Below are 23,155 nucleotides of genomic sequence, written 5' to 3'. Positions count from 1 at the left end.
ACTCAGCTACCCAGGTACACAGAGGAGAGAGATGTGGCTACTGCTCAAGATGGCGGCAGACCTTGATGGCAACCACATGGTGCTGATTCTGCAGGAATGCATGATGCTGAGATTAGGAAATCATGAAAACTTCCACCAAGATTTCAAAGGAAGAACTGAAAGTCCAGGCAAAGTGCAGCATCATCAAAGTTCCTGCAGGCAGCCCCTGAGAGAGCACTGCATGGAGATGCAAGGAAGAATCCAAACCTGCATTGGTGACCCCCAAGATTAAGAATTGCCAGTATCACAGAATATCTGCTGAGGAAAACTGCAGGAATCAAGCAGAGACAAGCCAACCAAGAAGCCATGTGGGCAGAAACCAGAAAAGCCATAGGGGTGGAGGTATGTAACTTCTTCAAAGAGAATATTATGATGCCATGTGCTCCAGATGCTGCATGTGGAGCTGTCCTGTTTTCCCAGGTTGCTTTTGGTCTTGCTTTGGTCCCATCCCTTCTTTCTATGCCCTTATTTCTCTGAGTGGAAATCTTGACTATGTGCCTTTATATATATTGAATATATGTAACTTGCTTTTGATTTTTCAGGAGCTCAGATGCAAGTTTGCTTTGAGTCTCAGAGGAAACTGGATTTGAGCTTTTGGACAGTGTTTGAACTGTTAAAAACTATAAGAACTCTTAGAAATGAACTAAGTTGACCATTTTTCTTGTCTTATCTTTAAGTTCATTGATTCTTCTTCTTAAATCTGACTTTTACTCCTTTAATGAAGTTTAAATTTTAAGTATTATAATTGTAGATTTAGAATTTATTTTTGTTTTTTCCAGAGGTTCTATTTCTTTATTAATATTTGCATTTTGTTCAGGCATTGTTTTCTTGACTTTCTAAACCTCTTAAGGTTTTTAAAGTATCTTTAAAACAGTTATTTTAAAGTCATTTTTATAGTATTTCCACTATCAGGGATTGTAGAGAGAGGTTAGGAAAAAATTCCTTTTCTTTTTTTTTTGCATGGGCCATAACTTTGTCTTTCTTATATGTTTTGAGACATTTTTGTCAAAAGCTTGACATTTGAAGGTCAAGGAGTAATTTTGGAAATCAGATTCTCCTCCTTCCCATGGTTTGCTATTTTTTTTTAGGCTATCTCTGTGCTAAGGACTAGCCAGAAGTGTGATCTTAATGTGTTACTTGGTTTTCATCACTGTAAGAAAATACCTAAGACAGACCAGCCGGGCTGCTGTTGCCCTGCCTTTAAGTGGTAGGGTTTCTCAGCCCAGAGGCAGGAGGCAGGCCAGCCAGCTGTGGCTGCCTGTCAGAGGATGCACAAGGATCCAGGACACAGCGTGTGTATATGTGAGTGTGTCTTGGTCTCACAGTGTATGTTTCTGAAGGCAAGTCCAACCCCTCATCTGCTGTAGCTGATCATGGTGTAAGTCAAGGTGAAGCAGCAGCTCCAGCCCCAGGATAAACATACCAATGTCTCTGCATGAAGAACCCATGAAACAGCTGGATCTGCTCATACAGGTTATTTTAGTCAGCTCTTTCATTGCTGTGACCAAAAGACCTGACCATAACAATTTTAAGAAGGGAAATTTTATTTTGGAGCTCATGGTTTCAGTCCATAGAAAAGCCAGATCCATTCCCTGCAGCTTCAGTTGTGGAAGAACATCATGGCAGAACAGTGTGGTGGAAGGAAGTGGACTTGGAAGCAGACTCTACTTGTCAAATACAAAGTATATATTACCCCCAAACTACTTCCCCAGGGACCCACCTCCTCCAGCCACACCCTAAACACCCTAGTCTACCACTCAACTAATCCTATCAGGGGAATAATTCACTGATTGGGTTAAGGCTCTCACAATTCAATCAAGCAAGTGGGGGGGGGGGGCCTGTGGCAAGGCAGAACATAATTATAGGAAAGTTTCAAGGTAGAGGAGGCTGCTGCTAATCCAATGGCATCCAAGAAGGAGAGACAGACAGATAAACACCATGGTCAACATGAACCCTGCAAGGACATGGCCCTAGTGATCTACCTTTTCCAACTAGGCCCCACCTCCTAAATTTCCAGGATCTCCCAAGAGCACCACCAGCTGGGAATCAATCTTTCAACATGAGCCTGAGGGGGACCTTCCAGATCCAAAACTAAAATATTCTTCCCCTGGCTCCAAAGATTCATGTATATCTCAATATAAAATGCATTTAGTTAGTCCAAGTCTATAGTCTCCTCCAACTCAGGCAAATTGTTTTTCTGTGAGTTCCTATTTAAAAAAAAGTTACAAATTCTAATATAAAATGTTGGGACAGAGTAAACATTCCCATTTTAAAAGGGAGGGATAGGAAAATAGCAAAGAGGAATGGGACACAACCAAGACTGAAACCCAAACATTAAATCTTGTAGCTCCAATATTTGAGGCACATGGTGGTGGGATGTGGGTCCCTTGGGCATCTATTTCTGCTGACTGCAGCCCACATGGCCATACTCTTGGGCTAACCCTACAAGTTGCCTGCAGCTTTCCTTAGAAGGCATTCTATTTTCCTAGCATGTCCAAATTACTGAGATCTCCAATGCATCTTTGACTTTATTCTCTCAGCATCATGTATCACTGTCTCAGGGGCTGCCCACAGAATTCTCATGTTATTATACCCTACTACACATTTCCTAGCCTCCCAGATCTTCTTAGAAATCTCAGTTGAGACCCCCACTACTCCATGATTCTTGCATCATTAATGCCTGAAAACACAGCACATGTATGATGTCAAGTTCTGCCACCAGCATGATTTGTAGCTGTGCCTGTTCAGCCCATGACTGCAGCAGCTGTGAGTGCCTGGATAGCTGAACATGGTAAAATTCCCTGAAATTTTCTCTGCCAGATAAACTACTATAACATATTTAAAGTAAGCCTTTCACAAAGTCTCAGGACAAAGACACAAGAAAACAAAATTCTTTGCAATAATGTAACATAGATGAATTTTAATCCAGTTCCTATAAAAATTGATGTACCTAACCAAGAACACCAACATATATGATGCAAAATTAATAGAAATGAGAGAGAAATAGTGCTAGAACAAAATTTGGAGACTTCAATACCCTATTTCTCACTAGTGGATAGAACAACCAGACAAGATAAGTAAAGAAATAGAAGAGCTGGAAAACATGATGAACCAAATAGATCTTAAACACATATACATAATACTCCACCCGATGACAATAGTATACACATTTTTCCTCAATTGTATGTTGGACATTTATCATGATAGATCATATTTTATGCCATTAATTAAATCTCAATTTATTTGAGAATAAATATATTAAAGTATCTTTTCTTACTACATGATAAAACTAAGTTAGAAAGAAAAAAACTGAAAGAGTCCCAAAATTATGAAAACTAAACAACATATCCCTGAAAATTGAAGAATTGAAGAAGAAATCTACAAAACAATCATAAAATTCTTACAGACAAGTGACTACGAAAATAAAATATGGGATACAGTAAAATTACTAAGAGGAGAAAATTTGTAAAAAAGGAAAAAAGAAAATTCGTAGCTATGTTTACATTAAAAAATAAGAAAGATATGAATTTGTCAACTTTTCTTCTTAAGAAACAGTAAAAAGAAGAAAAATATAGCTTTCAAACATAATAATAAAGGTTACTACAGAGATAAGTAAAATAGAGAATAGAAAAATAAGAGAGAACATAAGCAAAACCAAAATTTCATTTTTTGAAAAGACCAACAAAATTGACAAACCTCTAGCTGGAAGGACCAAGCATAAAAAAGAGAAGACTCAAATTACTGAAATCAGGAATGGAAGTAGAACTACTACTATCAATTCTACAGAAATAAAAAAAAAACTTTAAAAGAGTGTATGAATCACCTGCAGAGGCAGGACAGTTTGAGAAAATAAGATTAATGATCAAGATTTAAGGAACTCCCTTATTTAATGATTGAGAAGAGAAGGATGAAACTTCAAAAGATCTGAGGAGAAATAGATAAAAAGTTAGGAGGAAATCAATGAATGAAAATTGCCAATGGCTTTGAGTGAGGGAATAATTAATATTTCTGTTGAGTGAAGATTCTTAATAAGTATGACACACATAGCATCAATTGCAATAAATGGATGTCTGAGTCGTTTAATGACTACAGTGGTTGCTGTGATGCACATCCCAGAATGCTCTTAAGGAATGAAGGTCATATTTTCCCAGATATTGGGAGTGCTGCCAGCAGACAAGCTTTATCAATCAGCCTCTTTGAATAATTGATTTGACTAAAGAGATCCTTCTTATCCAAAGGCATAAACTCTTCATCACAGTCTTCAAACAGTAACCGATCATCATAAAGCTATCACTCTGCTGGATAAAACCTATCACCTCTGCTGGATAAAACGTCTTAAGTTCATGCCAGTTTTGGACTTCTATGTGGGGCAGGCTAAGGCCTTGTCTGAGATTGGGGATCACAGCTTAGCTTCTCACTCTGCCTTTTGCTTCCTGTTCTTTATTTCCACAGATATTGATCTCTAATACACCTTCTGCATACCCAACTCCATCCTAAGAATCTGCTTCCCAGAAAACCCATCCTGAGATACTTTGTCTTATTTATAGGGAGTGGTGATGAATATGAGAAGCAAAAGGTAAGAAATGATAAGTAAATGAAAACATTTAACAAGCAGGAATGGGAAACGCATTCAGTAGTTTGCTTTCACAGATAGATGAAAAATTCACAGCAACATTAAGAACTCACCACTCTACCCCCCTCTTCAGTAATGAGACATATATGGATAAATTCTACATAGTTGAAGTTAACCTTCAACAGAGTGAAGAGAAGTTAGTATTATTTTTATTATATATGGACATGAAGTTTTTTAAACAAGTATTATTTCCTTATGGGGTTACAGAAAGAAATAACTCCATTTAATTTAAAAAAATTATCTTAATCAGTTATACATGACAATAGAATATCATGGGAAGCGAAATAAGCCTATCAAAAATAACTCCATTTTTAAATAATCAAAATAAACATTCAAATTTGCTACTTAACTTAGTCTGCCAATCAATTTTTTTCAGGGATTGCCCACACTAGATAAAACTGGATTTGGGGAACTACCCCTCCCACATCATTTCGGAGCCAATTTAACTATAATTTCTACACTTTAAACAGAGACCGAAGCCATTTCAGATATTTAACTTCAGTATTCCAGAAACTTCTGAAAAGCGTTTCTCTGGAGATTCAAACAAAGGTGTCAAAAAAATGTTTTTATAAGGAATAATATTTTTCGAGACTTAACAATCGTTTATATGGCAATAAATGACAGTTTTGACTGAGACATGAAAGTGTAAGTGGAAGAAGGGGTTAAATAAGTCTAGAGGAAAAAGCTCAGGAAGTGGGGGAGATTTTCAGGGAACTAGTATCAAGACTTCTTTAGGAAGACGTCTAAAATTTTTTCACACCACTAGTGTATGATGACTCCAAAAGGCCTGCCTTAGTCTTTTCAAACAAGGGCAAGGCATGAAAACTTGGGCTAGAAGCAAAACGACAAAAAATTTACGATCGACCCCGGAAATATTTTATTTTGCGTAGACGTCCGGAGAATTTTCTTTTGCGATTTGTTCCTTGATCCGGAAGAAGAGATGGCAAACTTCACTCGCGATTGGATCGCATCGTAAGGGCGGAGCCTTAGCGAGCCACTCGCCTTAGTAACCGGACATGACGATACCGGATGCCCCGGGCCTGAGCTTCGCTCCGGCAACCGGCTTTGGTGGGCGGGGCCGGCAGAGCCAAATGGACGCTGCCTTCTTCAGCGATCAGGTCCTTGTTGGGGGCGGTGTCATTAAGGCCACACCTCCGACTCCGGCTTCAAGGGCTGCGGAGCGATGACGTAGATTCGGAGGCGGAGACTTATGCTTGAATCTCCGAGAGGGTTTAGGAGGGTGCAGATGCGGCGCGGAGCCTTCCGGTTTGTGGGTGGCTGAGCCACCTCCCTCAGAAGCTTGGGGATACGCCCTCTCGAGAGCCTGAGGTCTCCCTCCGTTCCGCATCGAACCCCTCACAATTGCTGCAGTGCAACTGAAGCCCAATATTCTCTCGTTCTGATTTTCGCTTCCTTGAGAACCTCGGCCCCACATTCCCCACTTTGCTGGATGATCTGTCCCTTCCCCACCCTCTAAAATGTCCAATAATCTACAGAGGGTCTTCCTGAAACCCGCAGAGGAAAATTCAGGCAACGCCTCACATTGGTAAGTACCGGTTTCGAACCCTCCACGCGCCCGCCCCTGGCCCGGTCTCTAGGCAGGCTGTCGAGGGGGCCGTCGTTTCCCGATGCTGCGCAGTGTACCGAGTCGGACCCCGCCGAGTGCGCTACTCCAGCGGAAAGCGCTCGTCGCCGGCGCTCCAGCGAGCGTCTCCCTCCCGGAAACGGCTCTCCGGAGCCTGACGCACGCAGCCCTGCGCGGGCTCCGCAGGACTCCAGCGGCTCGAGTTTCATAGGCGCATTGAGTAGATCTCCACGGGAGGAGAATCAACATGGCCGTCGCACTGTGTGACCAAGCCCTTCTAGAAGATTCTCAGGCGCAGGCAGAAAAACACGCTGTGGGCGTGGATTAGCAAGTGCAGCCTTGGGGGCGCGCTGGACCTTCAGCTAGAATAGGCGCCTTTTCAGAGAGTTAGTGAGAAAGACAGGATATAAAATGGAAGAAAACTTGTGCTAGGACAAGGAAATAGAACATTTTAATCTTGAAGTAATAGCTTTATGTAAAGAGGAAAGTAAAGAAATTCTCATGTAAATCCAGTACTTTTTAACAGCGTCTTTGAAGCTGGTATATGAGATTGTGGCATCATTGAATGTCTATATAGAGAGCACAATAGTTGACTGGAGGGGCGTTCAGTACGATGTATATGCTTTAGATAGTTTTTTAGAAAGACATTCTTGTAAACTTTGGGAAATTGATTATCAGTAATTCTGTATTTTTTAAAAATTTGTTATTCTAAATGGGAACAACAAAATATTAACTAGAGGGATATATACCATAGTCAGTGTATTTTAGGTGCGAGAATAATATTAATAGGTCTCCAGACTGATTACAAAGAACCATATTAGAAGCAAAACTCATAAAAGGGAATTTGTGTTTGAAGAAAATCAGGCCATCTGATGTAATCCCAGCTTTATGGGTTGGTATTTATGAATTCCAGGGCTTCAGTTTCCAGTTTGTAAATAATAGCATCTAGAGATATTTTAAGATTTAAAACAAAACAAAAAAAAAAAAAAATATATATATATATATATATATATATATATATATATATATATATATATAGTGTTAAGAAAAGAGTAAGGCACTATTAAAATATTAGCTGTTTTTGATATGTGAATAACCCAGGACATAGGATTATTACCTGGCTTAATGGTAATTCTTTAAAATTATGCATAGTATTATAAAAGGAAACTTATTAATAAGTACTAAGCTAGAACAATATTAAAGAACTACTTGGAAAGAACCGTTGTATTGCACATCATAAAAAGAGTCAGCTTTTGTGTATATACAGTTTTTATTTCGTGGAAGTTTTGGGGAAGGTGCAGAGATAATGCTCTGTATGTAAATGCAATAGTAGAATTGTTTTCTAATGATTGTTTAATTTTTCTTACCTTGTTTTAGTATTTAGGTATTTGGTAGCTCTGACTTAGCATAATTTGTAGACAGTTCATTTTAAGATTGCATTAATTTTCAAAATCAGGAATAAGATTTGAGATATTTTAAAGGATATTTATTGTGTACTTGAATTTTTTTAATCCAGCTTCTAATCCTTTTGGTTATTTTTTGACTTTTTAAAAATCATTGCCAGTTGAATTGTTTTGGTTACATTCATAAATCACTTCAAGTTGTTAACTCATTGGTTTATGCATTGTTGTTTCTTCATATTTACATGCATTTATTTCTTTAAATCGTTGAGGTTTTTACGTCACATATTTTGAACATTCACCCAATAGTTTCCTGAAGCTATTTAGCACTTCAGTTATCAATTGCATATTTGATTCTATTCTGTTTTGTAAGTAATAGCATGCATATGTCCAAATATAATTCTGTAAGTAATGATTAATGGCATCTATTTTAGTTTAATGGAAGTTTAGTTATTTTTATGGTAATAATTTTGATGGTACTAAATCATTTGTTCATAAAATGACTGATTTTCTTAATTTCTGTAGTTTGAATTTTTCCTGAGTTATTGCTCTTTTCCTTTTTAGGAAAATTCAGTAACATGGTATGGAATGTTTATTGTAATTCATCCAGATTTAAAATGTAAAACCCAAATTTAATCTTACAAGTCCAAATGGAAAATCTGGAGAATATTTGTGATAGTACCTATGTAGGTTTGCACTGAGTACCTACTATGTGCTAAATTGGGAGACTGAAGAATGGGCTATCAGCCATTGCCATGAAAAACCTTATAGTCTAATGAGAGGGTTGAGGAGAAGCAGATGTATAAATTTTATGATAGTGTTATTCATGAGGTGCTATCAGAGCGAGGGCACAGAGCGAGGAAGTTATAGGAAAGGTTTCAGAAGCAACCAAGTTAGGAAACATAAGTGTCAACCATGCAGTTAAAGACAGATACAGGATATGGCCAGAGAAAATTTGGTAAATAACCAATATGGTTAGTTTCTAACAATTTAGAATTTGCTTGATTTTTTTGTATTATGAAAAGGATAAGTAGAGCACTCTTAAGAGTTGGCTTGCCCTGCTGAAGAGGTTATTTTTCATCTGTTGGAGATTGTTTAGAAGATTTTAGGAGAAGAATGACATGCTTAGGTGTATATTTTAGATAACTGATGTCAGTATAGATTTGAAAGTAAGGTAGGTCTTTTCAGAGATCCTGAGTGTACCTGAACTAGAATGGTGTATAGGAGGCATTGGATTTAAAGTAGTAGAATGGAAAATGAGCAGACCTTGTTATTGATTGCCATGAAGAAAGTGAAATCAATGATAGTATGAGTTTTCTGGGTGTATATTGGTAAATTAACTGAGATGAAGAATACAAAAAACAATCAGAAGGATATTTGAATCTGAAACCCCAGGATGAAAGCTAAAAATAGAAAATTAGGAGTCATAAGTTTAGAGGTATTATAACATAAACCTGTGATTATACATTCCCCAGCAATAGGAATTAATTAGTTATGTGATTGGCAGTTAGCTTCTGTCCTCCATTAACCCTTTGTTTTCCAGCTATAATTAGTGTCCTCAACAGGGGTCTTGCTTTGGTTAGAAAGATAATGTTTCAGTTTGATGTACATTTGAATGTACAAGTTTCATTTTTACTTTTGAAATTTGTATGAGCAGGTGAGATGGGGGAGGGAGAGAGGGAGAGATAAATTGTATATACATGCTAACAAATCTGTCATTAATCTGTCGGTTGATACATTTGAATTTTGGGGCTCTGTTTTGGTGGAGTTATGCTAAATACAGAAAGTGAATAGGATTGTTCAAGAAGAGCATGTATTCTGCAAAAGTTTACACTATTTCTAACCACCTTGCTTTTTCAACTATGAAGTGTTAATGACACTCCCCACCTAGTTGGGCAATTAGAAGTACAATTAATGACAACTATTATAATACATTTAATATGTGACATGTTATTATATATAACAAGTACTTACATATATTATGTATGTACTTAATGTTGCATAATAGATAGTAAGATAGAAAAGGGACTCCTAGCAGTTGAAATGATGTATTTTATGGGAATATTTCAAAATTTTTTTCATCCCATTTGAATATGCATCTCATGCCAATATTAGAATACTCAAAAAGTTATATAATAACATCAGTATGTTTAATAGGCTTTTTTTTTTTTTTTCTTTTGGAGATGGAGTTGCACTCAGTTGCTCAGGATGGTCTTAAACTTGGCTCAAGTGATCCTCCCATTTCAACTTCCCAAATTAGCTGGGATAGGTTGTGCACCACAGTGCCCTGCTTAATAGGCCTTTTGGTTAGTTTTTATAATGTTTTCAAAAGACTTTATTTTTGGACACCAATTGCAAAATTTAATGGAAGACTATATCTATCATGCTCCAAGGCAGTTATAACATTATAGCTATCCTTATTTTCTCCATATAACAAATGAATAAATAAAGATTTGAAGAGAACATGTAAATTTCTTTTTAAGTGACCAAGCCAGAACACGGGAAGTAGATTCTGATTCTAGTTTTAGTTCAGTCATCCAGCAGAATATGATCTTTAAGAAAATAGCATCTTTGTAGGATTTAATTAGTTAGTTAACCTTTTAAATGGAGTGTTAACTTCTAGATGTGGGGAAAAAAGAATATTGATTGAAAGAGTATGAATTTTACTATAATGTATCACTTTTTTCCTTAACTTTCTCCATTTCAGCTTATTACTTAGAATCCATTCTATTTTATTGCCAGGAAATTAGGGATTTTTAAAATTATAGTTTGTAGGATTCAATCCAGCTAACTTTATTACCTCTAAAGTTCATTTGCTCTATTATGTGCACAGGATGTAGGTATTAATAGAGTAAACTACCCTTGAGGAATTTATGTTCTCTGGTAGATTATGTGGATCTTTACTGATACGTAGACTTGGAAGAAGCTGCATTTTCCCTCTTTTTGTGAAGGGAACATGTGGGGAGTTCAATAATTAGATTTCAAAATAATTTTTGCAATAATTTTTTTAAAGCAGAACTGTAGAGGCCATCTAATGTAGTGTGTAAAGGATCAGAAATATATGTAATTTGTTGAAATACCATCTCAATTAAAACATGTTTGCTCTTACACAAATGTGTTCTGCTCACATGAAACTTCTAGTTGTTAGACAGATTTTGCTGATAAATGAAGTATATAATTATATGAAAGGATACTAAACAATAAAAAGCATTGAGATAGTTGAGTTGAAATGATGACTGGAAGGAACTGCATCATTTTTCATATAATATTTTTCAAGGGTCTGCTGTGCTTGGTAGTTGAAGAACAATTGCAAGTCATTGATATGGTCTCTTACCTTAAGGAGTTTCAGTGTTGCTGGGGGAAATATCATTTTGTTTTATTTTTTAAAAATAGCTAGTAGATAAAAGGCAATAAAGAAGGTATTACATAACTTCCAGCATCAGTTGCACCAGTGAAAGTGTTTCAGTGATTCCAAAGTTGAAAGAAACTGTGAGTTTGAATGACTGGCAGGTGTTTTGTGAGGCAGATGAATTTTGAGCTTTTTAAGTTGTTGGAAAATAAAAATTAAAGAATACTTAGAATGAATAAGTTGCATGGCATACTCCAGAATAGCAAAAAGGTCTCTTCATAGAGCAAAGGTTTCCTATAGAGAAGTTGTAGATAGTATTCTAAAGATTGATTGGGACTAGGTTGTAGATTTTGGTGTAAAACTGGGTTGGCAGTGATTAACATTGAAACTTTGAGCACAAAGCAACAGGATGAAAACAATTTATCCTAGTATACATACTAGTCAGTAGTAATTTCAACCAGAAAAACTAGCTTAAACATCAAAGCAAAAGAAACCAGATGGAAGAGCTCTAGACAAGATGATGAGGTTTAATCTAGATGGTAGAAGTTGGAATGGTGAAAAAAGAAAAGATGGATGCAGTCTGTTAAAAAATAGAAAACTATAGACTTGGTAATTTATTCAGTATACATTTCTGTACTGTTTATTTTATAAGTATGAATGCAAAGTGCTACAGGGAATCTAAAGTGAATAAGAAGATAATAATGATACGTTAGAGATGACTTGGTGATTTATAGCCTTTATGACCTGGTGTATAGTGCTATCATATGGTTGGAAAGTAGGATAAAGCACTAGTTTTTAATAGAGATTAATTTAAACTTGCTGAATTTTAAATGATGGTATTAAAATGGAAGCGTTTTATAAGACATCACAACTATGAAACTGAGATCAATATTGGGTATAGGAATAAAAGCGTATACCCTGAGGAGTCAGTATTACGAAGGAAGTAGTTGAGGGGAATATTTGAAGCCATGAAAATTGGTATACTCTTTAAGGAAGAATGTCTTAAAGAAGAAAAGCAGAGTCAAGAACTATACTTTGGAGAATAGCCATGATTGAATACTTAAAATGCCGAAAAATGAATAAGGAAGGGAGGGCAAAGAAAATCAAGAGAAACAAATTGTACACACTAGAAACCACAAAAAGAATGAGAGGAGTTTCAAGATGAAAGTATAATTGGCCATCAGTGTCACTTGGCAACAGACAGTACTAAGGGAATGAGGATGAAGACAGACTTAACTATGAAGACGTATTTGGTAATATTTGAGAATGAAGTTTTAATAGAATTGTAGGGTAAAAAGTAGACTGCAAAAAAGTGGGCTTCAAGACAACTTTCTGGAATATCAGTTCTTAATTGTGGCTCATTAAGAGTATCTACCGTCTTCCTGCCATTGAACTAGGCATCTAGCCCACAGTCTTCTTTCTAATTCTGTATGACTTCAACATCTATATGGATAATATCTTTGTTGCCTGGTTCTTTGATATGAAGATCTTTTCCCCCAGTTTTTTTTTATTCTCCATTCTGTCATAGCCAGTTAATTCTGTAGTCCTTGTTATCAGATGAAATTGCTGCATCTACAGAATTATTGATTCAGGCATCCTGCTTTCTAAATATCAGGTCTTATATATCTAGCTTACTTGTTAAATGCTTCCATTGTGGTTTTTTGGGTTGTTTTGTTTTATGCTGAGGATTGAGCATGCAAGTGCTCTACCACTGAGCTATACCCTAGGCTTCACTATGACTTCTTTAACTTTATATGACTTTCCAGTCCTTTTTCTTTATATTTTAACCTTGATTCTTTCATTTCCTTTGTATCTAGTTTAGAATTCTGTTTTATCATTTTAATATCTCTTATCAGTTTCCTTTTCAGTTTTCATTGTACCCTTCTGAAATCATCGCCATCCTGTATGAATTCAGCAGGATGCTTTCTCTTTACTTGTGTATAGTGAGAGAAAGAAAATTTCACAAGAGTACAAATTAGTAGCACCACAAATTCACAATTACTACCTGCCTCCCTCATCCATTAGTGCACACCTGACAACTCTAATATTTTCTATGGTCAGCTTATTCTTTCACAAAGAGTGTTCCAAATTTTTGATCCTCCTCAAGTCTCTCCCTATGTTTGCTTTTATTCCCAGTAGATGATGTCATATCTTTTTTCATGAAGAAAATAAATGCTATCAGATCAGAATTGCAGCTTTCTGACACCAAAGTTATGTACCTTACCTGCAAGTATACCTAACCTTCCTTTCAATTCCAATAGAAGAAGATATTTCTCCTGCTATAAGTTGTAATTCCTCTACTTGTCTTCTGGTTTCTATTTGATAACTCCTATTGGTCATCTTTAACTCCACTTTTCCTCTTCTAGCTTCTTGCCAGTCTTTCCTCCAGTGTATATATATTTTTATTTTTTTTAGATGTTGATGAACCTTTATTTTATTCACTTATTTATATGCAGTGATGAGACTTGAACCCAGGGCCGTACACATTCTAGGCAAATGCTCCACCACTGAGCCACAATCCCAGCCCATCCAGTGTATATTTTTAATCCTATTCTTTCTGTACTCTCAGAAGCTTTCCACATAATTGCCCAATTTTCTTTAAATCCTCTCTTCCTTTGGCTTCCATTGCATCAGAAGTAATGGTTTTCTTTCTGCCATTCGAAGAATAATGGGAAGCAACTAGAAATGTTGTAAGCCAGGAAGGACCAGTTTTAGTGTACTGAATGGAACTAAAAGGGAGAGGATATCTATGACCAAAGGGAAAAAGAAATTTTGAAGCTACTGGAGTACTCTTAAGTCAGAGATGATATTTCCTTATCTTAGAGTGGCAACAGTTGATTTGGAAAGAATTGAACAGGTAACGGAATTTAAACAATGATATCGATAGGATTTCTGATGGATTAGATATAAGGGATGAGAAAACAAGATTTACGTGCTCTGACTTAGGTGCCTAAGAGATGAGATAGCAAGGAATTTTGAGTGTAATGATGGGCAGAGATAGTCTAGCCATGCAGTTTTAGGAGCCTTTAAGATTCTGAAAAAAATGTCAAGGGGCAGTAGGGGTATACATAATAAGCCTGTATCTTAAAGAAGGTACAAATATAAATATGGGAATTGTTGACATATAAGTGATATTTTAGTAATCAAAGTTATTTATATAAAAGAAATGTAGGAAAAAGTACAGAATAGGAAAGAAGAGTTCTGTCCTTCAGATTGGATGAGTTAGCAAAGAAACTGAAAGCCTTGGGAAGAGAATATTTTAACAAAAGGAATAAGCATTTTTGTATTCTTTCAAATACATCGTTTTTCTTACTTAATGATAATTGTCTCTACATATCCACTTATGCAATAGTTTAAGAGATTACAAGTTGGTGTAGCTGGGGAGCCACCAAACACTTTTCTGTATAGAACTAGGTAGTAAATATTTTAGTCTTTGAGAACCATATGATCTCTGCTGTAGCTATTCAACTCTATCATTTATCATGAAAGCAGCCATGTACAAAAATATAAAGTGTGACTTTGGGTAATATTAAGAACCTATTTATAGATACTGAAATTTGGATTTTGTATACTTTTCACATCATAAAATGTCCTTTTGATTTTTTTTTTATTCATTGAATATATGAAAACCATATGGACTCTTACTCATGTTGCTATAATTTAGCATAGGAGACAGTCTATAGATATGAAAACAAACACTGTTATTATATAACATCCTGTGTCAAAGGGAATTAGTTGATATAATGTTATAGATTAATTATGAAGGAAAGACATGGGAAGTTAAGTTGACCAGAGAATGTATCTCTTGAGAAATATTAATTATTCTGAGACTTGAGCTCTATGATGAACTATGTCTGGGAAGAGTACTTAGGTAGAGTGATAGCGTGTGAGATGGCCCTGGAGACCATGAGAGCTCAATATTTTTCAAGAACTGAAAGATAGTTTTAGTTATAAATAACTTAAGATGTCTGCATTTAAGTAATCACCAAATAATTTATTATACAGAGATTTAGTATGTATTGACTTTTCTTAAAATCTAACAATCGATGAGCATCACAATTGGCTTAGTTACAAAGAATGTGTTGATTTCCAGTCTGTTCTACCTTCATTGACAACTGTTCAGCTAAAATTGCCATAGTATTATACAGATGGGTTGATGAGACAATTGATAATTAAACTAATATAAGGACAAGAGACTATTTAGCACCAAACCTCAAATGTACTATAACAAAAATCACAAGAGGAAATGGTTCTTACATGAGTAACCCAGTTAAATCTATAGTATGAAATGTGGCATACTAGCATATCACTATGTGAGATGTCTTAAGGAAAATAAAAGTGGTTGACAACTGAACTTGTGATTCATTGTCAGTTGGAAGAGGATAGAATAGATTTGGAAGAAAAAAGTGAGAATAAAAGAATAAACATAAGTAGAGGTGGGAATGAGAATCCTGCTAGTAAAAGTAAAGGAGAAAAGGAAAGAATTCAAGGAAATGGAGACGGGATAATGCTAGTAAAAGTAAAGGAGAAAAGGAAAGAATTCAAGGAAATGGAGAAGTTTCAAGGAGTCTATTCTAGTGTCATATAGGGTAAAACCTTAGAAATCTCTACTGGGAAAAAATGTTAATATCTCATATCTATTGCCTAATTATGAGATATTTCTCTTTGCAAACTCAAAATAAGAAATTATGTATTTTATTATACTTTAATAGTTTAAAATAATTTTTGCAAATATTTGTTTAAAAATAAAATGTATATACCATGTAGTATGTTGTATTTATTTACTCAAAATGTTCTTTTAAGTGTTTCAGGCTGCATGTATCAAGTAGTTCAGACGATTGGCTCGGATGGAAAAAATCTTCTGCAATTACTTCCAATTCCTAATTCTTCTGGAAATCTTATCCCACTAGTTCAATCTTCAGTCATGTCTGATGCTTTGAAAGGGAATACAGGAAAACCAGTTCAAGTTACTTTTCAGACTCAGATTTCCAGCTCTTCCACAAGTGCATCAGTTCAATTGCCCATTTTTCAGCCAGCCAGTTCTTCAAAGTATTTTCTTACAAGAACAGTAGATACAGCAGAAAAAGGTAGAGTTACTTCTGTGGGAACTGAAAATTTTACCTCATCAGTTTCTAAAGTTAAGAGTCATGGTGTGAAAATTGATGGACTCACCATGCAAACATTTGCTGTTCCTCCCTCAACACAAAATGATTCATCTTATATTGTAGTCAAAACCCCGAATCTTCCAATGACTGTGAAGTCTCCAGTTTTGCCTTCCGGGCATCATTTACAAATTCCAGCCCATGCTGAAGTGAAATCCGTACCTGCATCATCATTGCCTCCTTCAGTTCAGCAAAAGATACTTGCAGCTGCAACCACAAGTACCTCAGGAGCAGTTGAGTCCTCCCAAATACCAACAGTTATTTATGTATCTCCTGTAAATACAGTGAAAAATATAGTTACCAAGAACTTTCAAAATATCTATCCAAAACCTGTTAAAGAAATAGCAAAGCCACTGATACTAAATACCACCCAAATTCCATCGAAAGTTGCTGCAGAGACACAATTAAAAGGTGGTCAGCATTCTCAAGCTGCTCCAGTGAAATGGATTTTTCAAGAAAATCTACGGCCTTGTACTCCATCTCTTGTTCCTGTTAAATCTTCAAATAATGTGGCTTCAAAGATTTTAAAAACTTTCGTAGATAGGAAAAGTTTGGGAGATAATACTGTAAATATGCCACCATTGAGTACCATCAGTCCTAGTGGGACACAATCCATAAGTGTGCCAATTAAAGATAATGCTTTGGTTATGTTTAATGGGAAAGTCTATCTGTTGGCTAAAAAGGGGGCAGATATTTTGCCATCACAAATTGACCATCAGAATTCTGTTTCTCCTGATATTCCACTAAGAAAAAACACATCACAGGTAGTGAGTTCAAGTCCAGTCACAGAAATATCCAGAGAGGTTGTAAATATTGTTTTGGCTAAAAGTAAATCTTTACAGATGGAGACAAAATCACTTTCAAATACCCAGCTTGCTTCCATGATTAATCTAAGTGCAGAGAAGAATAAAATGTTCGAAAAATCATCTCTTTCTACCACAAACCCACATAACATGAATCAATCCAGTAACTACCTAAAACAGAGTAAGACTTTATTCACAAAGCCAGTCTTTCCAGATGGATTTAGTACAGGACAGAATGCCCCCAGAAAAGGAAATACGATCCAGAGCATAGAGAAAATAAATTCCTCTGTTGATGCAACAACTGTTACTTCACAACAGTATGTTTTCAGAGACCAAGAATCAAAGGTAATTTTCCCATGTCAGGGTATTCTTTTTATATATCTATATAGAAATTTTTTCTTTCTTAATTCTCAGTTATGATACCTCTTTTACCCACCCCCACTCCATCATGCATATACTTAATTAAGTCAAAACTCTCATCTGAGTAAATATTGTTTGAAAAGGAGTACAATTAGGCAAGTCCAAACAATATCTTGAATCATTTGGATGCCAACTCTTCAAAACAAAAACAAAGTAACAACAACCAAAAAAAAAAAAAAAGGCAGAACAGCAAGTTTTCTTAGAAGAGTTGGGGGGAGGATTATATGACTTCAAAGATTAGTAAAATTGTGTACATACATAAATATATATATAAATAAAATAGTATGCTTTTAGTATATGAAGAGAGCAACATGTATATAGAGAACTGGGTTTTTTGTGGGGGGGTGTGTGAGAGAGAGAAGGTATTGGAGAAATATTCAGGTTTTTTTTTTAATGTGAAAAGGGTGGGATAGGACTAGTCAGTATCTTTCAATTGTTTGTGGAAATAAGATTTTATCATTATCTTTGGTGGTGGGTTTATTTATTTATTTTTGTTAAAACAGGTTTCTTTTTTCTTTTTTTTAGCCCTTCTCTGTGACTCCTCATGCCCACCAATTACCCTCTGTTCTTAAGATATGAATGTTTGTGTGCTTACTATATATTCATGTACCTACCTTTTCCTTGTTTTACTTAGAGGTCTGCTTTATAATGTCAGTATTTTTCCTCTTCAGTAATAATCCATTAAACTTTAGAGATGTAAGGAAGTGAATTCTGATAATTACACAATTGATTAAAGACATAATGTTTCAGAAGACTAATTTCTAAATAATGTTACATTTTTTTTAAAGTTGTTATTGGCCTCTATTCTCATTTCAGTTGTTTGAGAATGGACTGTTACCTTTCTAGTGCAACAAGCTAAAGGTAGAAATTGTAGGGGAATGATTTTAGATTTTATTTAAATTCAGTATTTTGAGTGTGGGTGGTAAGGTAAAGGTAATGCAAATCCTTAAAAGCATGATATCTTTTTTATGAAAGATTAAATAATCTCTTAGTTACTAGTCTGATAAATTGAGTAATTAGTAGTATTGTTTGTGTTTTCTTAATTCCAGATACAGAATGAGATGGCATCAACATTAGGAAAAGTCTCTCAAGGAAGAAACGACAAGAAAGTCTCTGAAGGAAATAGTGTTAAGGCATCATGTCTGAAGAGCGATGCTGAATTTAAAAAGATATTTGGTCTCACTAAAGATTTGCGAGTGTGCCTTACTCGAATTCCTGATCATTTGCACTCTGGAAAAAGTTTTGATTCTTTTAGCAGTGTGATGAAGAGTAGTACTAACACAGAGACAGAGTTTGTGGTGAAGGAACAAGAGAGAAAACAGGTAATAGGTCTTAAAGTGTCCCTTGTAAATACTACAAAAATATATGAATATATTAGTTTTTTTAATTTGATTTTTAGTTTTATGCACTGGTATGAATGGTGATTGTTACCAAATTTGCAAGTATGTATTATACCAAAACAATGTTTAAAAGAAACATGCACAGATAAAAATCTATCCCCAGTTAAGACATTGTTTTAAGTGTTTTTATTCACCTATTATCTTTTTTCCCATTGTAATACAAGAATAGACCATAACATTTCAACTGATTATCCAAATGTGGAAAATATAAGCATGCAGATGTTCATTGCAGTTTTACTATTAATATGTTGTAAGCAACCTAAGTAGTCAATAATAGTGGAAAAGATATGTCCCTGTATGACTATGTCATCATCTATCATCTAGTATTCTGAACCTCAACCCTGCCCAATGAAAAGCTTCCTTCCACATGTATCTTCTGTGCAAAGGAAAAGAAAAAAAAAATTAAATCAGCTATTTCTCAGGTGCTTCACAAGTGCTATTGTATTTTGCTGGTAGATCCATAGAGCTTCTAATACGTGAACAGGAACGGTGTGAATTAAGCAGTTTATTCTCAGTGACTATGATTATAGACAATGCTATTTGTTTTGATACCACACAGTGGGATCCCGGTCTTTTTTGCTATTGTTGGCCCAAGTAAATTTCATTGAATTGAGTTTACTTGCTAAATATTTGTGTTTGCAAATTTTGTTAAATTTGAGAGCACATTATATATATGACAATAACTTTTTTTCATGATCTTACTCAACATTGCAACAGGGTTTTAATAAGAAAAGAAAAGCAAAAAACATGAAGAAGATGGATCACACAAAGAAGAGAAAAACCGAGAGTACCTGCAACACAGTCATAAATGGGGTAACTATTGTCACCAGTTCCCAACCCCTCTGCAGTGTTTTACCGACTTCAGACGTATCAAAAAATAACATTCCCACAAGCTGCAGCAAAACCAGAGAAGAAAAGATAACTGAAGTAGAACACTATTCCCACAAGAAGGAGGAGAAAGGTGCATTGAGTTCATATGCAGCTTTTGAACAAAGTAATTTCTTTAATAAAAAATATACTGAAGATATTTTCCCAGTGACACCACCAGAATTAGAAGAAACCGTCCGAGATGAAAAAATAAGAAGACTTAAACAAGTGCTAAGAGAGAAAGAAGCAGCTCTTGAAGAAATGCGTAAGAAGATGCACCAAAAATAATAAAAATGTTATGTACTGAAAGACTTTAATATGAAATAACTGTGTTTTTTAAATAGAATTTTGTATTAGTATGTTATTCCACCCTTATCTACCAGGAATGCTTTTCAAATGGAAGGTTCAAAAGTGGAGATAGTACTGAACCCTGTATACAAGCACTGTAATACTGTTGACAGTCACTCTGATAACAGTTACATAAGTGAATAATGGTCAAGTAGCAGATATAGAGTGGATACCCTGGACAAAGGGAGGATTTATGTCTTGAGCCAGGGGAGTGTAAGATTTCCTCACACTACTCAAAATGACAGAATTTTTTAAAAAGTTATAAATTATTTCTTTCTGGAATGTTCTGCTTTAATATTTCTGGATAGCAGTTGATGGTGGATAGCTAAAATCACAGAAAGCAAAACTGCAGATAAACAGCGGGACTATTGTTTTTTTTTTTTGATTGATTTTCTAATTTATTTTTTTTTTAATTTTTTATTGTTGGTTGTTCAAAACATTACATAGTTCTTGATAAATCATATTTCACACTTTGATTCAAGTGGGTTATGAACTCCCATTTTTACCCCATATACAGATTGCAGAATCACATCAGTTACACATCCAATATTGTTAAATTATAGATGTATTCTGAAAATGAAACCTGTTCATATTCTTTGACAATGAAACCTGTTTTTTTATCAGTTGGTTATAGAATTTAAGAAATACAGAAGAGGGTGATTCATGTATGACTTGTGAATAATATACATGAGTTGTCTGAACCATTTTCTTAGATACCTTTTTCTGGAAGGAAAAAAATTATATTTTTCTATTATTTTAACTGAAAACTTCCCAAGTTTGAATATTTGTATATAAGGTTTTTGTTATTGTTGTATCTTTAGCTAAATTGCTCAGGTGTTACTCCAACAATAGATAATTAGTGTGTACTATTAAAATTTTACAGTCCAAGAGAGGAAATTAGCAGTAAACCTAAATTTACCTTTGACTTTAAAAGTACTCTTGGTCTCTTTACCCGTAAAATAACGATAACTTCTACCTACCATTGTTGATTTTTAAAATTTCATTAAAAATGTAGTATAGCAGCATCATTTAAGTATTTAACCATTTTTCAAGAGGGAAGGACACCTGTTTTGTAATTTGTCAGTTATTTTATATAATCCAAAATAATATTTGGAATTCAGGCTATTTGATATATTGTTGGCTTAAAGTGATGTGTCTTTAGACAGCAGCACCCCCTTCTCCCTTTATTCCTCCTTTCCCCCCTTTGGTAATATGTACATATGTTATATAGATGGTGTAAAAAGTATCAATACTTTTTACACTGTGAAATGTAGTTTTTCTTAATAGAGGAATACATTTTTCTTTCTTTTTTTTTAATTTTGGAGAGTTTGAACGTAGTGTGGGGATAGAGATTAAGAAGAGAGAAGAATTAGAAAATGATTAGCAAATATGGGGGGATAAGATTTTTAAAAATGTGTCGTGGCAACAACAGAGAAAATAGTAAATCAAAAAATACTGAATAGGATTGAAATAAGTACATCAACTAGACTCTGCTGCCTTTTTATTTTTACAAATAGCTTTATTGAGATATATTTCACATAGCATTAAATTCTCCCTTTTTAAAGTGGTTTTTATTCTATTCAGAGGTGTGCAACCATCAATACACTCTGAACACAACAGGAACAAGTCCTATACCATAGCCATCACCCCATTCATTATCCCTTCCTGTCTAAGTACCACTGTTTCTGTAAAACTGTCTGTTGCAAACATTTCATCTGCATGGAGTCATACAATATATTTTAGTTTAGTTTAGTTTTGTTTTTACTTGGCCTAATATTTTCAAGTTTCATCCATGTGGTAGGATGCAACAGCACTTCATTAATTTTTGCTGAATATATTTTCTTGTATGAATATATAGTCATCCCTCAATATCTGTGACAGATTGGTTCCAGAACCCTTCCCAGGGATATCAGAATCTTTGAATAATTAAGTTCTTTTATAATATGGCATAGCATTTGCTAATAGGCTACTTATCTCCACCTGTATATTTTAAATGATTTCTATATTACTTGTAATGCCTAGTACAATGTAAATTCTATGTAGATAGTTGTCCTTATTGTTTAGGAAATATTGAAAAAAATAAAGTCTGTATGTGTTCAGTACAGACAAAAAAAAAAATCCAAATTTTTGATGCATGGTTTGTTGTGGAACCTGCAGACAAAGAGGGCCAATTGTATCACACTTTGTTTTTCCATTCATCTGTTATGGATATTTGGATTATTTCCACTTTGGGCTACTAAAAATGTTGCTATGAATGTTTGTGTGCAAATTTTTGTATGAACATATTTTCAGTTACCTTGAGTATGTACCTAGGCATGTAATTGCTGGGTTATACAGTAACTCTGTGTTTAACATTATGTGGAACTGCTAAACAGTTCCATTCAGTTTTGCTCCCTCTACTTAAATAGATCTTGTCAAGGTCCTCAGTGATTTCCATGTTATTTAATCTTAAGGTCACCTGTCAGTCTTCTTAATAATTTCATAAATCATTAATAACTTTGATAAATATTTAAAACATTTATTACAGAGTAATGCATGTTCGTTGTGGAAAAAATTAGAAAATATAGCAAGCTAAAAATCAAATCTTCACAGTCCCATCATTGAGCATTCATCACTAAAGTTATACATTCACCTTAATGTATATGCTTTCCAATCTTCTCTGTGCTCCTATATGCATGTATGTTTTTTACCAAAATAAGGTTTTTATTTTTTTATCCTGCTTTTAAAGTTAACAGTTTTCAGCCTTTCAATAAACTTTCATTTCTTACAATATTCACACCACATTCACCTATTTGACCGCAGGATATCATTTTCAACTGTTTTTTTCCAAAGCAGAATCAAAGTTAGGACTATGTGTTTTATTTAGCCGTTGTATCAATTTCTTTTTATGATATTGATTTGTTGCAAAGAACAGCGAAGTGTCCTGTTTCCTTTTACCTTGATATACATTGATTTCACTTCCAGTAGATCACACTTCTGTGTCAGTGTGTGGCTCATTTTCAGTCTCCTTTCTGGTTCCTTCTCCCCAATTTCTTGATATTTAAGTGCTCTAGGTTTCATTCCTTTGGTTTGCTTCTCTGCTTTTGCTCACTTTCTCATCCAGTTCGTGGCTTTAAACACTAAATATTAACAACCAACAGATTTTCTTT

At 34.9% G+C, this 23,155-nt stretch overlaps 1 protein-coding gene across 2 annotated transcripts; it reads left to right on the top strand.

Annotated features, from left to right (window-relative positions):
* Nucleotides 1–5,737: 5,737 nt before the first annotated feature.
* Nucleotides 5,738–22,979, top strand: Lrif1 (ligand dependent nuclear receptor interacting factor 1). Of its 2 annotated transcripts, XM_027922077.3 has the most exons (4): nt 5,738–6,218; nt 15,810–17,316; nt 18,441–18,713; nt 19,509–22,979. In XM_027922077.3, exons 1-4 carry the CDS (start codon nt 6,151–6,153, stop codon nt 19,944–19,946), a joined length of 2,286 nt encoding a protein of 761 aa, XP_027777878.1. In that variant the 5' UTR covers nt 5,738–6,150; the 3' UTR covers nt 19,947–22,979. The 2 variants fall into 2 exon arrangements, with proteins under 2 accessions (XP_027777878.1, XP_027777879.1); XM_027922078.3 differs by lacking the exon at nt 15,810–17,316.
* Nucleotides 22,980–23,155: the final 176 nt, after the last annotated feature.

The sequence above is a fragment of the Marmota flaviventris genome, chromosome 10 (genome assembly GCF_047511675.1).
Source record: "Marmota flaviventris isolate mMarFla1 chromosome 10, mMarFla1.hap1, whole genome shotgun sequence".
In the NCBI taxonomy this organism is placed as follows: domain Eukaryota; kingdom Metazoa; phylum Chordata; class Mammalia; order Rodentia; family Sciuridae; genus Marmota; species Marmota flaviventris.
The sequence above is the reverse complement of the archived record's forward strand: the minus strand, read 5'-3'. Positions and strand labels throughout refer to the sequence as shown.